The 17,742-nt window shown below is 36.4% G+C and overlaps 1 protein-coding gene across 1 annotated transcript in view; it reads left to right on the forward strand.

Moving 5' to 3' along the window:
* The first annotated feature begins 1,966 nt into the window (after positions 1-1,966).
* LOC115216325 (exocyst complex component 5) overlaps positions 1,967-17,742 on the forward strand; it is a 35,020-nt gene continuing 19,244 nt past the window's right edge. Inside the window, exons 1-8 of the mRNA XM_029785547.2 lie at positions 1,967-2,265; positions 8,095-8,337; positions 9,378-9,575; positions 11,091-11,158; positions 13,521-13,549; positions 14,215-14,324; positions 16,260-16,304; positions 17,351-17,491. Coding sequence (XP_029641407.1) covers positions 2,224-2,265; positions 8,095-8,337; positions 9,378-9,575; positions 11,091-11,158; positions 13,521-13,549; positions 14,215-14,324; positions 16,260-16,304; positions 17,351-17,491 — 876 coding nt within the window. The 5' untranslated portion in view covers positions 1,967-2,223. The remainder of the gene's footprint in view (positions 2,266-8,094; positions 8,338-9,377; positions 9,576-11,090; positions 11,159-13,520; positions 13,550-14,214; positions 14,325-16,259; positions 16,305-17,350; positions 17,492-17,742) is intronic.

Below are 17,742 nucleotides of genomic sequence, written 5' to 3' on the forward strand. Positions count from 1 at the left end.
TGACAGTGGCTCATGGGTGGATGTTGTCTACCTTGACTTTGCTAAGGCTTTCAACTCTGTGCCACACAAAAGGCTTATGGTGAAACTCTCTGCAATGGGTGTGAGGGATGATCTTTTTAACTGGTTGAAATCCTTCATTCTCAGCCAAAAGGAGGTAGTCACAGTTCTAGGACAGCATTCTACACCATATGAGATGTCATCGGGTGTACCACAGGGATCTGTCCTTGGTCCTCTCTTGTTTGTGGCATACATTAATGACATAGATGCCAATTTAAAGAATGCCACAGTATTGAAATATGCAGACGACATCAAGCTGTACCTTGAAATCAAGAGGACAGATCCTGTTGTCTACAGCTCTTTCCTGCAATCAGACCTGGACACAATGCAGCAATGGATCACAGACTGGCAACTGAAACTGGCTGTGGACAAGTGTACCACCATGCATTTTGGGAGAAAAAACCCTGCGTCCACATACTCCCTCCACAACACTGATATCAAGAAATCCTTTTGCGAGCGTGACCTAGGCATCACTGTCAGCAGTGATTTGCGTTGGATAAAGCATATCTCTAAAATTGTCAAGAAGGCCGAGGGTGTCTTGGCATCACTCAGCAAGACTTTTGTTAGCCGCTCTCCAGCCATCTATTTAAAACTGTATACAGCTATGGTACGACCACACTTGGAATTCGCATCATCAGTTTGGAACCGCTATCTTGCTCAGAACATTGACCTCCTGGAATCTGTTCAGAGACGTGCAACCAAACGCATACCCTCCATCAGACACCTACCATACTCTGAGCGCCTTGTTTCCCTTGGCATGGATTCACTGAAGCTCCGGCGTCTGGCGATGGACTTGGTAAACACCCACAAAGTTATCAACCACCTCACCAACAACAACACTGAACACCTTTTTGATCTCCATGTGTCTAACACACGTGGACATGCCTACAAAATCAGAAAACAACACAGCTCCCATGACTTTCGGAAACATTTTTTCACGCTCAGAGTTACTGAAGCATGGAACAAACTGCCTGCGTCAGTTGTTGACTGCCATGACACTGCATCCTTTAAGGCCCTCATGCTTTCTGAAATCCGCCGAAACTACACCTGTTTATACATACACTTTAAATGAGTAGTAGTGCACCTGAGCACTGTACACAATGTTTTATTATTATACTTTCTCCCTTTAACTAAGTTGCTTTTGTCCGACGGGCTTTTGTCCGTGGGGGCTTTTGTCCTACACTCAATAACAACACACTTTGTTGACAGTATCAAGTTGCAAACACGTCAGTTTTGTGTAAACTACTAGCAACACTAGTTTCCTCGTTACATTTAGAGAATATGAGAAAAGAAAGCACAATTACTTACAATTAAGAACCGTAAGAAGGTAGTAAAAATATTTTTTTTATTACGAGATTTGAAAATGAACTAAATACAGGACATTTGGGGTGTCCCCGAAAGGTCAGTATGGGACAGTGGACAAAATTATCAAATGTCTGACATATCCCGTATATAAGGGACGTCTGGCAACCCTTGACAAGACATTTGCCTGACTCTCTACGGAGGTTCTACGAGTAGACTGCAATTGTTTCTTACTTCTTTTATTTTTTTTTCTCGGTACAGCTTGAAGCCGCTCTATCTAGACATTTTATTTCCTTTCATTAATTACAGCATCAAAATCATTAACCAATCTTTTACACACTCGCTTCAAGAGGTTCTTGTAGGTTATGGATCTTTATGTATGTTTCCCCGTATGTATGTTTCCAACAAATAAAATAATAAATTATTCTTTTCTACTCAAAGCACAAGGCCCGAAATTTTAGGGGAGGGGACCAGTCGATTGGATCGATCTCAGTACGCAACTGGTATTTAATTTATCGACCCCGAAAAGATACGACTTCAATCAAGGAAATATTGATCTCGAGCAAAATCACCTTTGTGTGAAGAGTGCCAAATTAGTTAACTCCCTTTACTCGATAATTGTAAATATCTCCTGTAGCAGTTTATAGTAATATATTAGCAAGTCAGGATTTTTCTTCTGGGAAATTAATCCTCTACAAAAAGTAAAATAAAGAAGCTTACGGAAAAAATATAAACTTGGCAAAAGCCAACCTATCTTCCATAATAAGATATAAATGAAGAAAGCAGTCGACAGTTTTGATTAATGTGTTGATTTTGGACTTGTCAGATTTTTTTTATTGAACCAGCGCTTAGAGACATCTAAACATGGCATCAACTGCAACGATGCTTTACCAGGAATTAGAGCAGGTAAGTGTTCTGTAAACAGTAATATAATGTTTATACGTAGCAAAACATTTTTGTTTGGCATTTATAAGATATTCGTTTACTTTTTTCCATTTACATATTTGCATTATGTTAATGACATAAAATTTCTTAGGGGTGTGGTCCATCATCCGAAACTGCCAAAACAGTCGAGGAGACTTGGATAAGTTCAAATACAGTGAGGCGTGTAGAATCGTAACACTTCTTGCTTTCCTTTCTTCAGAGAAAGTTCTAAACCCCCGAATCATTTGGGTTTACATTCCTCCCGACATTTGAACTTAGCTAACTTTTCTACTTACTAACTGTTGCCGAAGGAGACCTTCACTAGCGCCTCATCTTTAGATTCGTGATTTTACATTATTAAACATAATCTGTAGAGTAGAAATAAATAAATAAATACGTAGCATATATTAAGTTGTAAATTTTTATATCAATTCGAAAGCAAATATTGCCTTAGACTATATATATATATATATATGTACATAAATAGGGAGAAGCACAATCTAAGATGTAGAGCAATTAATATTATAGTGGGGGAGGTCGGTTTATGGGGTTCCTGGGTTTCTCGCTCATAAGAGTTTTGGAGGCCCAACGAACACTGCTGTTCTAAGATCTCTTCAAAATATGGAGGGGAAAATGCCTCGCTATAAAGGTAAACACCCAGGCATTTCCCCCTCCATATTTTGAAGAGGTCTTAGACCAGCAGTGTTTATGATCTGAATATACACCGTAAGGCCTAATCCCTTATGAGCGAAAAACTCAGGAACCCCATAAACCGGCCTCCCTCACTATAATATATATATATATATATCGTTTGGACTGAGTCTGTATTTACTCGTTCTGTAATTACTTTTTTTTATTATCCAAATGTATATCTTAACTAAAGTGATTACCGTTTTACAAAATTAAATTAAAAAAATTGGACAAAACAGAGAACACAGTTGAAAAAATTAAAGAGAAAGAAGAGATAAAGAAACAAACCAAAACAATTCACCACTTTGGGTTGAAATGTTGGGGGCACTGGGAAACCTCTCTAATGGCTATTGAGGCATGCTTTCAGTATTGCCACAGGTGATGGTGAGGCTGATACACTGGAATAGCCAAGTACCCTCCTGAGCCTCACCAGTTACCTCTGCTGGGTGAGTTGCCAGTGAAGACAGGAATCTTGCAGTTAGTGGTCCGATCCCACCAAATGTCTCAAATGCTACAGAATGGAAAATGTAGTTGGCTAACAGATCGCAGTATTTCAGGATTTCCACTCAGTCGCAGAAGTTGTGGATCTCGCCCTGACTGCAGCATCCAGGATGTGAGAAGAAGCAAAGGAGTCTCTAACTGTGACATCCCAGACAAGGTATCTACCTCACAACAGAGTGAGGCCATCAGTTCTTTTCCCATCACATCTAGACAATCCAGATGTTTCCAAGATTGAGGGAATGTTTGCCCAAACCAAGCTCCTCTTGAGTATCAGGTTCAACTCCATATGATGTGCAAAGCGACCAGCATTCAGGTGGCAAAAAAGACCATGGTGGCCTATGGAGTCAAGCCTGCCACAACAACAGATCAAACTCTTGCATACATTAGCTCCCACTCTGAGGATAATGGAGACACAAAGTTCATCCAAGCTCAGTAGGCAACCAACATTAGCTACAGGGATGGCACCAATCCAGTTACCTGAGTATTTGGCACTACTAGACAGTAAGTGACACCTTGAAAACTGGTCTGACTGGATAAAGAGGGAGACAAACTATTATTTGTACCGAGAGATTTTGAGATAATAATTTCTGCATTTTAGTGATAGAGGTAAATTGTTAAATTTCTAATTCAAAAGGCTACACCACATCTTAGTTGCTAACAGCTGAGGGATTTGCACCAAATACTGACTTTTTAATGCTCAAGAGAGAAAGTTTATATTTGTGAAACAATTGTATAGGCTGGGAAGTTAGTTGATTTTAAGTAGGAAGGCTGTCAAATCACAACCCCCTTCAGGTAGATGGCCCTGCTTGATCTGTAGAAAAGACATGGGTAGAAACTCCATATGATGTACCTGGTGTAAGCTATGGACACACAAAAGGTCAGCAATATCAAAGGAAGGTTAACCGGGAATATAGTTTTTGTGTGTGGTAGATGCACTGGGGCAATAAACACTGAAGACATACAGAAAATAGATTCTATCACATGCCAGGGGAAGAAACTAGAAGTAGTTAATAGCTTCTACTACCTAGGTGACCAAGTCTGTAGTAGGGGTGGTTGCTCTGAGAGTGTAGCAACTAGAATAAGAATAGCCTGGGCAAAGTTCAAGGAGCTCCTACCTTTGCTGGCAACTATGGGCCTCTCGCTCAGGGTGAAAGTTAGACTGTATGATGCATGTGTGCAAACTGCCATGCTACACGGCAGTGAAACATGAGCCATGAACGCTGAGGAAATGTATAGGCTTGAAAGAAATGAAGCTAGTATGATCCGCTGGATGTGTAATGTCAGTGTGCATACATGACAGAGTGTAAGTGCCCTGAGAGAAAAGTTGGGCATAAGAAGCATCAAATGTGGTGTGCAAGAAAGGCGACTGTACTGGTATGGTCATGTATTATTTATGGATGAGGACAGCTGTATGAGGAAGTGCCACTCCTTAATTGTGGAAGGAACCTGTGGAAGTGGTGGCGAAGCATGACTTTTGAACATTGGGTTTCACAGAAGCAATGACAGGAGATCAGGACTTTTGGAGATATGCTATGATTGAGAAGACCTGGCAACTAAAGTGAGATCGCAACCACGCATGTCCAGCCCTGTTAAGAATACCCCTGATGTGTCAGGTGATATGATATGCTTAAGAAGACCATCGTGACCAGTGCCCCCTGACTGGCTCCCATGCCAGTGGGATGTAAAAAGCACTATCCGAATGTGGTCAATGCCAGGCCCACCTGACTGGGTCCCATGCTGGTGGCACATAAAAAGCACTATCTGAATATGGTTGATGCCAGGGCCGCCTGACTGGCTCCCATGCTGGTGGCATGTAAAAAGCTACAACCAAACATGACCAATGCCAGTACCCACTGACTAGCTCTCGTGACAGTGGCACGTAAAAAGCACCAAATAAACATGGTCGATGCCAGGCCCGCCTGACTGGCTCCTGTGCTGGTGGCACATATAAGGCACCCACTGCACTCTTGGAGTGGTTGGCATTAGGAAGGGCATCCAGCTGTAAAAACATTGCCAGATCATATTGGAGCCTGGTGCAGCTGCTGGCTTTCAAGGCCTCAGTCAAACTGTCCGATCCCTGCCAGCATGGAAAACGGATGTTAAACGACGATGATGATGAACATAGTTCACAAGATGGACAAGATGTATCTGAAAAAACAAATACTTCACATCAAATCATGCTTACAAATTAAAAGAATGGGTTTCTACTGTCAGTAGATGAATAAAAACAAGAGTACTGCTATGCCGTATTGACAGAGATAACCAAATTTCTGGTAAATCACATCTTACCATCTTAAAAGTTTAAATTGGATGATATAGTACTACATACTCAGACCTGGTTGAAACCGAAACGGTAATGATTTTCGATTACAGGCCTGCTCATACAAAGCTATAGTATAGCTAAATAACAGCATAGTGTTATAGAATATATAATAAAAACTGATTAAATTGTAGCTTATTTGTTGTGTAAATACTGATATTTAATATAGGAAGAATGCATGTAAAATAACATATATTTGATGTAGAAATTGTGATCAATGCAGAGACTAGTTTAGTCTGTGGCAAGGAAATGTTTTCATGAAATCAAACTTTTAAATTACCGTATTTTAACATATATAAGGAACCCCTTAATTTTGGGGGCTTAAAATTTGGGAAAAAGGTTTTGTAAGGGATTATCATTCAACCACGGTAGTGGTTGAATATATTCTTAAGTCTACCATTTTGTCAATCACAGTAGCTTCCAAGCTTCACCACTAATTCAGTTCCCAACTAAATTGCAAACTGTTAATTGTTTCAATGAGGACACCTCCCCAGCTCCCCAGCTACATTTTGACATAAATAGTTTGAGATTTGGTTCAGTAGAAAGAAAGTTACGTCAAAATATCTGCAATTTCAAGGTGGGGAGTAAGGCAGATATTCATCTTCAATTAACATAAATTTTTTAGTTTTAAATTAAAAGTATACCTATTTCTTTACTACCCACAAGGGGCTAAACACAGAGAGGACAAACAAGGACAGACAAACGGATTAAGTCGATTATATCGACCCCAGTGTGTAACTGGTACTTATTTAATCGACCCTGAAAGGATAGATGGCAAACTCGACCTCTGCGGAATTTGAACTCAGAACGTAGCAGCAGACGAAATACCGCTAAGTATTTCGCCTGGTGTGCTAATGTTTCTGCCAGCTCACCACCTATTAAAATTAAAAGTATACCTTTCTTAGACTTAAATGATAGAAAAATGCATGAGGAATTCAGAATCACTAGTCGCATTAAACAAAAATTAGTAGAAAAAAAAAGTTATGAGGTAAAATGTTACGAAATTTCGTGTTAGGGAGTAACGCTTAAGCAATAAGAATAAAGAATATATTTCTAAAATGAATGTTTTCTTTCTAAGATGGTGAGCTGGCAGAAACATTAGTGCGCCGGGTGAAATGCTTAATGGCATCTCATCTGCCGCTACGTTCTGAGTTCAAATTCCGCTGAGGTCGACTTTGCCTTTCATCCTTTCGAGATCGATTAAATAAGTACCAGTTAAGCACTGGGGTCGATATAATCGACTTAATCCGTTTGTCTGTCCTTGTTTGTCCTCTCTGTGTTTAGCCCCTTGTGGGTAGTAAAGGAATAGGTATTTCATCTGTCTTCATGTTTTTTAGTTCAAATTTCACCGAGGTCAACTTTGACGTGCAGATTATTTAAATAATTTTTTTTAACTTCCAATACTGGTAGAATATGTCACATAGAACAGGGTTTATTCTCAATGTTTTTGACAAAATTTTATATTTTAGAAGTGGTATTTTGTCTGTCTTTATGTTCTGAGTTCAAATTCCGTCAAGGTCGACTTTGCCTTTCATCCATTTCGGATCTACTTAATTAGACATACAGATTATTTAAATAATTTTTTTTAACTAAAGACTTTCAAACTTCCGATACTGGTAGAATGTGTCGGATTGAACAGGGTTTACTCTTAACGTTTTTGACAAAATTTTGTATTTTAGAAGTTATTTCATCACAAGTTACAGCGTGACAATGGACAAATTCGTGTTTGATAAGTGCCAATACACGAAACTCTCAGCTTTTGACTTATTCTCTAACTTCTGCCAATGATATATATACATATTAACATATATGTGTAAAAAAAATATCATCACACAATCAAATCAATGAAAGAACCTCTACCTGGTCGCACGTCATGCTAAAAATAGCAGCCAAAGTATCCCCCTACCTAAATCACACCCCCATTGTATGTTATGTCCTAGATTATCCCTAAAAAGACAGTTTGCTGAAGGCTGGAATGTCTTTGATGATATATTTGCAGTATCAGGGTTTATTTGAGGCTATATTATGGTCAATTTCTATATTAACACCCGCACGATTTTCACTAAGGAAAAAATTTGATTTTTTTTTTTTTTTTGAGTTTCAATTCCGCTGTGGTCAGCTTTGCTTTTCATCCTTTTGGGTCGATAAAATAAGTACCAGTTGGACACTGAGGTCAATGTAATTGATGTGGACCCACCCTCAAAATTGCTGGCCTTGTGCCAAAATTTGAAACCAATCTTATTGTTCATGAATATTTGTGCATTAATGTTTACATGTGGCTAATGGTGTTGTGTTTACAGGAGCCCTTCAACCCACATGAATTTGTGGAACGTTTGGCTTGGCGTACTATGGGAACCCGAGCACAGACTAACTGTGATGAGTTTGATCCAATGACACTGCATGCAGCATTTGAAAGAATGATTACTGACTTGAAAGAGAAAAATTTACAAGTTCACAAAAAGGTTGAAAAATTAGAAAATGCCTGCAAAGAAGAAGAGAAACGTCATTGGCAGCGTGTTGCTGAATTACAAAGAAAGAACCAAGTATGATTATATTCCTCTTTTCTCACTATATTCTTTCAACAGCTTTTGTAAATTATAAATGGTATGTGTGTAAATTTGTCATTTAAGAAATTATACTAAGTTTATTACAATTGAAATTATGTAATTATACACTGAAGATAAGCCAACAAGCGAACTATTGTGGTTTCTTAACCTGCTAGAGACAACAGCCAAATTTCCCACAATATAGGAAGGATGCATTAAGTAATATAGTCCTTGATGCCTGATGACGGGGAAAAATAAACGGGCAGAGCTGGACTATTTTTCTATCACATGTCTACTCAGGCTGACCCAGAGTCAAACAACATTGTATACATATTGAAATATTGTGTTTTGCCTCTGTTTTTGAAGTATCTGCTACAGATTCAGGTATATTGTAACCTGGCATGTCATCGGTGGTGTAATAATAATAATGAAATTATTGTATACAGTGCTCAGGTGCACCACAACTTGTCAAAAAGTGCATATAAAGTATATGCAATAATATACAAATGTCTGGAATGCGAAGTGTATGAGTCAGATACATGCTTGCGTGTGTATGGGGGGGAGAAAATCAGGTGTAGTGTTGGCAAATCTCAGGAAGCATAGAAGTTTTGAAGGATGCAGTGCTCCAACAACTAACAACTGATGCCGGCAGTTTGTTCCATGCTTCAGCAACTCTCAGCGTGAAAAAATGTTTCCGAAAGTCATGGGAGCTGTGCTGTTTTCTGACTTTGTAAATATGTCCACAGGTGTTAGACAGGTGGAGTTTGAAAAGGTGCTCAGAGCTATTGTTTGTAAGATGGTTAATAATTTTATGGGTGTCTGCCAAGTCAGCTGCCAGACGTCAGAGTTTCAATGTGTCCATGCCCAGGGAAGTAAGGTGTATGTAAAAGGGTTGACATGAGGAAGTGTATCCAGTCATAAAACACTGTCTTAAAAGCTTTGTCTAATCTATGCTAACATAGGAAAAATGAATGCAAAAACAATAATATTGGTATATCTGTACTGTTCACTTACTTTGTTTTATTTTCTTGTTTTAGAGTTCTTATTCCAAGTTTCAAGAATTAGATGAACGAATCAATTTTGTAGCTACAAAAGTTGTCCACCTTGGAGACCAACTTGAAGGAGTAAACACCCCACGAGCTTGTGCTGTTGAAGCACAGAGATTAATGAATTATTTTTCAGAGTTTTTATCAGATGAAGATTTGAAATCTACTGTATTTACTGATCCTTTCCAGGTAAATTATTTCTTTTGCTAGGGTTTATTTTAGGTCTTTGTGAAAACATTTTAAAATCAAAATATTATCTTCCTTTGTGAAATTGGGAACAATTGATGGTTATTTCTAAAAACTGAAAGATTTTCTAAATGAACAAATTTATCATTAATGGTCTGTTTAAATGACATAATTATCCTCTAAATCTGCTTGTATATATGACCATGTGTGTGTGTGTGTGTGCTTACACACACATTTAAAAACTAGTCAAATATGATAATCCTTTTATAAATTGTTTTATTAAGTACATTGTGGTTGAGCCATTTAGTCATTATTAGTGCACAGACACTGTTAATAATAATAATGATAATCCTTTCTACTAAAGGCACAAGGCCTGGAATTTGTGGTGGTGGGGATTAGTCGATTACATTGATCCCCAGTTTTTCACTGGTACTTAATTTATTGACGTCCAAAAGGATGAAAGGCAAAGTCGACCTCAGCAGAATTTAAACTCAGAATGTAGTGACAGGTGAAATACTGTTAGGTATTTCTACCGGTGTGCTAATGATTCTTCCAGCTTGCCATCTTAATAATAATAATAATAATTTTGAGGGAAGAAGGTTGGTTGCTTGGTTGCATGAATCCTAGTACTTGACTGGAACTTTATTTTATTAACACCAAAAGGACAAAAGGCAAAGTTGGCAACAACAAGATTTGACTGCTGAAATCTGCTGGATCAGAAGGAAAATGATGAAGATTTTGTCCAATGCACTAACAACTCAACCACTTTATCATCCCTGATTGTTTGTAATTTAGGCACTAAGCCAGTAATTTTGATGAGAGGTAGCTAGTCAATACCATTGACTTCAGAAATTGACTAATATCTTATTGTATTAACACTAGAATGAAGAAAGGCACATTTGACCTCAGCAGGGTTTGAACTCAGAATGTAAAGAACTGGCACAAATACTGCAAGACATTTTCTCCAGTGCTCTAACAATTCAGCCACTATGATGATAATAATGTGTGTGTGTGTGTGTGTGTGTGTTTAAAGGCTACTATGACTCTATTATGATGCAGTGTCCTAGCACATTAAATATTTAACCATTTACCAAGTAAGTGCAACTCAAGAAGATTTATCAAATATTTACTATGTATCTTAACTGAAATCATACATTTCATGAAAATAGTGTTACAGTACATAATAACATTGTTGTTTGTCACTGTAGACACAATGTAGCTATGTCATTAGTTCTTATTTTATCAGCCTAGGGGAATAAAACATTATCAACCCAATTAAGGGACTCAAATTCATATTAGAATAATTCAATACATCTAATATCAAGCCATTCCATTCCCTGAGTTCTATGCAATTTTGTAGCGACTGATTTGTTTTCTATAGAAGAGTTCAGAGTATTACTATCCTGCCTCTATACTTTTGGTTTTTCTTTTTTTTTGTCGTTTGAGATATCTTTATTCATGATGTGATATTTTTAAAGAACTATATAATAAAAAAATATCTATCTGTTCCTTCCTTAGCTCCAGTTAGCAGCAGACATTATTCAGAAGTTACATCTTATTGCACAAGAACTACCAAATGGTGAAAAGTATGTTTGTTGAATTTTTATTTAATTTTAGTTGATTACATGTTTTGCATTTATGTTTCTTGGGGTTTTTTTTTCATTCAGTATAATAATACATGCAATTGTGATTGTGTAATTAAGAAGCTTACTTCCCAAACATCCAGTGTAGTCTTCAGTTCCGTCTCATCACATGACACCTTGTCTTCTACTATAGCTCCAGGCTAACCAAACCCATGTGAGTGGAATTGGTAGACACACACTGAAAGAGGCCCCTTGTGTGTGCGTGTGTGTACATTTTTTCATTATGTAGATAATCATTTGATGGTTGTAAATGAGCATCATCATCATCATCCTCATACAAATGAGGTTGTTTGTTTCCAGTCTTTCATGGATAACATGCCTACCCATTGGAAAATATTACCTTGCTTGGAACCAGGTGAGAGTTGACAACAGAAAGGGCATCCAGCCATAGAAAATCTGCCATAACAAATTCCATCTGACCCATGCAAGCATGGAAAGTGGAAGTTAAACTATTATATTAATATTAAATTTGCTATGATGATTCGGTGTCTGACTGAAGATTGAAGGCTTCGAATGATTTGTCTGTGTTCCGTGTTCGTCCCTTCCTGTATTTCACATTCATTATATATAAAAACATTCATTCTTATATTATTGCGGCGTTACGTGCACCCCCCCGTTTGTTTGTCCAATTTTAAACCCTGCACGACTTCTATAACACACTGTCTTTTACTACCCGCCATTGCTTCTTCACCAAACTTTTGGCGCCCTCCGATTCTTCCCCTCTCTTCCTCCATCCTCTTAATCCCTTCTTTCTCCTCCTCTCTTGGTCACTGATTCTGTCCCCTGCCTTCCACCCTCTTTGATTCCCTCTCTCTCTGTCTCTCTTTCTCTCTCTCCTGCGACTTGCTGCTTCTTCAACCATTCTGTTGGCCTTCGTATCTCGACCAACATGTGTCCCCGCTACCGAAACGGTAATTATTTCTCTACGCCAGCTGCTATGTTGTCGTTTTGTCTCATTTGGTCTAAAGTCGTATGACAACCACCGTTATATATGTTTTGTTTTTTCATTACTGTTTTCAATTTCGTTTTCGTCTCTTGTATTCACATCCGTCTTGTGCGTTCACATTCCTGTCTTCTACCAAGAAATCTAATGCTTACAGCTTAGTTTTTTTTCTGGGGGCTGGCCGAGTTGGAGCAAATATCAGAATTGAACAGCCGAAATTTGCTATGATGATTCGGTGTCTGACTGAAGATTGAAGGCTTCGAATGATTTGTCTGTGTTCCGTGTTCGTCCCTTCCTGTATTTCACATTCATTATATATAAAAACATTCATTCTTATATTATATTAATAGTTGAATACTGAAAAAAAAAACTATAAATAAGCTGACAAATAATTCATTAGCTTGCAGTTTAGTGTTCTAATTATCTTACTATGGATGTTGTTGATCCTGCTAAAAATCAAATCGTCCATCTAACATCCACATCTCTCTAAAATTACACTCTGTTCCCTTAAAAACAAAAAGAATGAGCCCTGGCAGGAATGCCTTTTATATGCGATTTTCTCAGTCAGGGCTAACCTAACGTTAAAAACATGTAGACAGGAATTCCAGTCTAGAGAATGCATTATTTCTCAGGTATGTTGTGTTGTGAAAACTGGAATAGACTGTTATACACCTTGTAGATCACTTCTGAAAGGTTGGTGACATACTCAAAATAATCTGTGAGGAAAATTTATACTTTGTTCTCAAAATCACACATTACTTCATCAACATACCTTAGGTCTATTCCTCTCAATTCCATGAGAAATTAGCAATTATTGTTAGGCTAAATCATCAACCATTATTAACATCAGAAATGGTTATTACACTTCTGCATTGTCTTTATTCATATGTGGCCATACTGGTGCAATACTTCCTAGGGTTTTAGTCAGACCTATCTACTCCAGTTATCATTATCATCATTTGTTTGTTTTTCTGAGCTTGTGTGGATTACATCTCACCACTTGTTGTGTTCCTTAACCACAGATGTATGTGTATACCTTTATGATAATTTCTAGAAATGTTCAGTAGTTTATTCAGATATATCATAATTCAAGGAAATTATTATTGTTATGCCAATCTATGCACTTTGACTTTTTAAGAAGAGTTAATGTACTTTAAAACTGAATTGTCTACAAAATATCGATATTTTAAAACAGTTTTCATTTCCATTTTTTTTAAGGTTCTTAAATGTTGATAATTAAATAAAATATTTTTGGTCTAAAAGTGTTGTGTCCATTCTTGTTATCTGCAGTTGATATAGTGAATATTGTGCCTTAAGACTAAGAAAAGTTATTTACTTTTTAATATTTTGATTTAATTTCAGATTTGTGAAAGCAAGACAAAGAATATCAGGTTTGTATTTATAAACATTTAATTTCCAACAAGGTTTAAATAGTTTTGTCTAGTCATAGTAAAAACAAAAATCTGAAATTATAAAAGTTAATATTGAACCAACTTGGAATATGTTTTTCTTTTTTTTTTAAATACTATAGTCTTACTGCTCTTCATTTCTAACACACTCTCCCTCCCCCTCTCTTTCTCTCATGCACACACAAATCTCTCTCAAATTATGCCTCCCGATAACATAAGTGAAAGCCACATTGGATCATGGTGTCCTAGATTTACTTTATGTAAAAATGTGATGGTATGGCCATAGCTTGGATGTTTTTGACCTTAGGTTTGCTTACTCAGAGCTTTCTCTGCCTAAATTCCAATATATCATCATCCCTTGAATCTCTACATTAGGACAAACACCTCAGTGGTGCCCCACAAATTTAATAAGTTCTATGAAAGTTTATTTAGCTTGTGCCAGTATTAACGAAATTGTAAAGGAACATAGGTACCACAGTTCTTCCTCTTTTTTTTTAATGTTAACATTGCTTTCTAAATTGAATTCTGTATATTTTTGTGCGTGTATGGTATATAATTTGAGTATCTCCATCTTAAGCTTTAATGGTTGTAATTGGCAGTTAACTATTTTACTTTCATTCTGTTCTAACTATATTGTTGGTTTATAGATAAATATAACCAGGTGGAAAATGAGTTGATTGAAGAATTCAGAATTGCACATCATGAAGGGGACACTCGCAAAATGAGAAGAGTTGCTGCCGTGCTACAAAATTTCAAGGTATTCATTGATTATGTGATCACCTGTATTTACAAATTCAATAGCCCCTTACCCGGCAAAGACAAGTTAACTCGTCTTCACCTAACTTATCTTTTTCAAAGTGCGACAAGTAAACTCATCCAAAACATGTAATTTCAAAAACAGCCACAGATGAGTTTATACATCAATTTTCAGCATTTCTTTTTTTATTATTTATTTATTTTTTACAAATTACACCTAGATGTCAAGCTCAGAAAAATATATGTATAAAAAAAAAAGATTTTTGAGAAAACATGCTAAAAAGGAGTAAAATAAATGTGTATTCTCCTTTACCTTTGATGATAAAGTTAGAAAAAAAAGCAATACATAAAAAAATATTTAAAATGTATGGGAAGATGAGCTATCTCATTTTTGCTGAAAATAGTATCTTCAAAATAAAATTTCAAGTAAAATATTGGAAATAGATAAAAACAAAAGTTATTTCCATAATCAGCATTAAAAAGACTATAAAAAAAGCAATAAAAAATTTGTCTGAAAATGAAATGTTTTCTCAAAAAAAAGTTGCTGGGGAAGGGCTTAGTAAGAAGTAAATGGTATTCCCATATAAAATTGTGGAAGCAATTTAATTGTTGAATAATGTTGTGAGAAAATGCACCTTGTATTCTCTGTAAAGCAATCAGCAATAGGTAGACATCAAGACATAGAAATCAAGCCAAACTTGACATGTTCAAGCACCAGGCTGTTAAAGCAGTGGTTCCCAAGAAACAATACTCAAATCATGACAGCCCATCCAACCCATACCAGCATAGAAAACAAAGGTAAAAATGCTAGTCATGATGATGACTGCCCTTTATGTAGTAATTGTGAAACGAGTTATTTTTACTGAGGTTGATTCCAGACGCTCATAAAACATACATATATAAGGGGATATCTAGAATTGAACTGCTGACTTGGCTGTTAATATACAGAATCAGTTGAATTTTGAAAATTAGTTCAGTTTATCATTTTAGTTTTTTTTTTAATATTATATTTTGACTGTTGTAATTTAAAAGAAATCATCAATATAAATGATGAATTTTACTTTTATGATTTTATATTACAACTAGCAGCATAGCCCGGCATTGCCCGGGTATGTAAGAGCCCCTAGTAGGCAGCGACTAATCCCAATCTAGTCCTTTCCCTCTAGGGAACGAAGGCGCATGTGTAGGTTGCAATGTCTTCTCTTCACTCCCAAATAACTATCAAACAGCTATCGATAATTCAACCCAACCAATTCCTACCAGGAAGAAATTACATTCGAGACTTTACCCCCACTTCTGCTAATAGCTGCTGCAGCCGCAAGTTATTTGAATACTTTTTTTGTTTACACATTCTTTATAACTACCACCCCAAACGTTTTACCTTAAATTTTTGACATACCCTAAGGGTCTTCGGGCGCTACTTGCAAACTCTTGGTTTATTATAAACCACTTTTGTCGTGTGCACCAAAAAAACCTTTTCCATTCGTTTGTTCAGTTTGGTCACTTTTGACTTTTTCGTTGTTGTCACTCACATTGCTGCCTGCTTTTTTGCCGTTTTTGTACATTTTTATACATTTTGGGATACTTACCCCACATGTTCCGAGAGTTAAAAAGGTCGAGTTGCGTCCCCTAGACAGTCTGTAGAAAATGTGTTGCATGTAAAAAGCTTAGATTCTCGACCCATGTCGAATTTATCGATTTTTTTTCAGAACTGGGGGAACTTTTCAAAATTTTCACTGCATTAGTTTTGAATTATGACATTGGGCTATGTGTGTGTCAAGTTTCATCAGAATCGGTCGAAAGCCGTGGTCAGGGTGAGGGTACAACCTGACAGACACACAGACAGACAAACTGACGTTTATATATAGAGAGATAAATATCTCATAATCATTTAATGTTTGCCATTTGACATTAATGTTTTTTGGTTTCTTTTCAGAGTTACAGTCAATGTATTGAATCTTTTATAGAAGAAACACAAAAGGTAACTATAATTCTTACTAACGAAATATTTTAGTTATTATTGTGGATGTTTTTATTATAAAAGCAAGAACCCCAAGCAAAAATCAGATAGTCACTTGGTGACAACTGAGTTAGTTGGCTCATGACAACTCAATCAGTTAGTTAATGAATGACAAACGTGCGTCAGAGACAGCTACCATCAGTTAGGGAGCAGAATGCTAGAATCATGATCCAAAACAAGGTAGCTACTAAAGACAATGGTCAAATGGAGAAATGAAATTTACTGTCAGCATCTATGAGACCCACCTTCCCACATTCTCTCAATTTCACTAACTCATTTTGTCTTCTCTGCACATTACCATATCTCTCTCTATGGTTTACTACTACAATACAAATACACTGGCCGAAATTAAATTTTTCACTTTGCACACTCCAGGATTTTATCACCTGCCCGTCGAGGCAAGATATATTCAATGTAATGGTAAATAAATATTTTCTTCACAACTTCAATCACTGATATTTCATCTTTATGTAATGGCAATCAACTGAGAACCAATCCTTACAAACAGATTACATCCATCCTTCTGTGTATCAACTATCGTTTATCATTTCTCCATTTACTAATTAATTTCATCCATTACATATATATATATATATACACACACATACACATCAGGCTTCTTTCAGTTTCCATCTACCAAATCCACTCACAAGGTTTTGGATAGTCCAAGGCAATAGTAGAAGACATTTTCCCAGGGTCAGTAATGTTACAAGCTAGAAAAAGAATATTTACATAAAATTCCTTATTAGTAACAGAAGCAGTAGTATTCCAAAATACCATTCCATACATCTTTTTAGCTCTATATGTCTATGTGAGAAGCTTTTTCAAGATGAATACCGCAGTTGTGTGGCTCTTCTAAACTATATCCATATTAAGTAAGATTCACACAACATCCTCCACTTGACATTTTTGCCAAAAGAATTTCATTATATAATTGAATTTTCTAACATTTCAATCCATTTTTACTTATTTTGATTCAAGTTAATGGTCTCTTATTTATATTTCAGGGATGCTTCACATCAGATGATATCTTTGATGAGATTCTGCCATTGTGTACCAAAACAAATGAATTAATCAACAGCGTTTTTGCCAATCCTGAAATTGTAATGGGGAAATTAGTACAAAAAATCTATCTTGGTAAACTTCAGGTAATGTAAATAATCTCATTAATATATAAAGCAGCTACATTTTTTATTATATCATCATAATCATTTTCATTTTATGTTCACTCTCCATGCTGGAATGGGTTGGACTTTTGTCATGCCTGTGCCAGCAAAGTCAAAACAGATGTAAAATTATGATTATCATCATTTTGTGTGGTGTATGTATATATGTGTGTATATATGTATATATATATATTTTATATATATATATATATATATATATATATATATATGTA

This window comes from Octopus sinensis, linkage group LG1 (assembly GCF_006345805.1).
Source record: "Octopus sinensis linkage group LG1, ASM634580v1, whole genome shotgun sequence".
NCBI classification, from domain to species: Eukaryota; Metazoa; Mollusca; class Cephalopoda; order Octopoda; family Octopodidae; genus Octopus; species Octopus sinensis.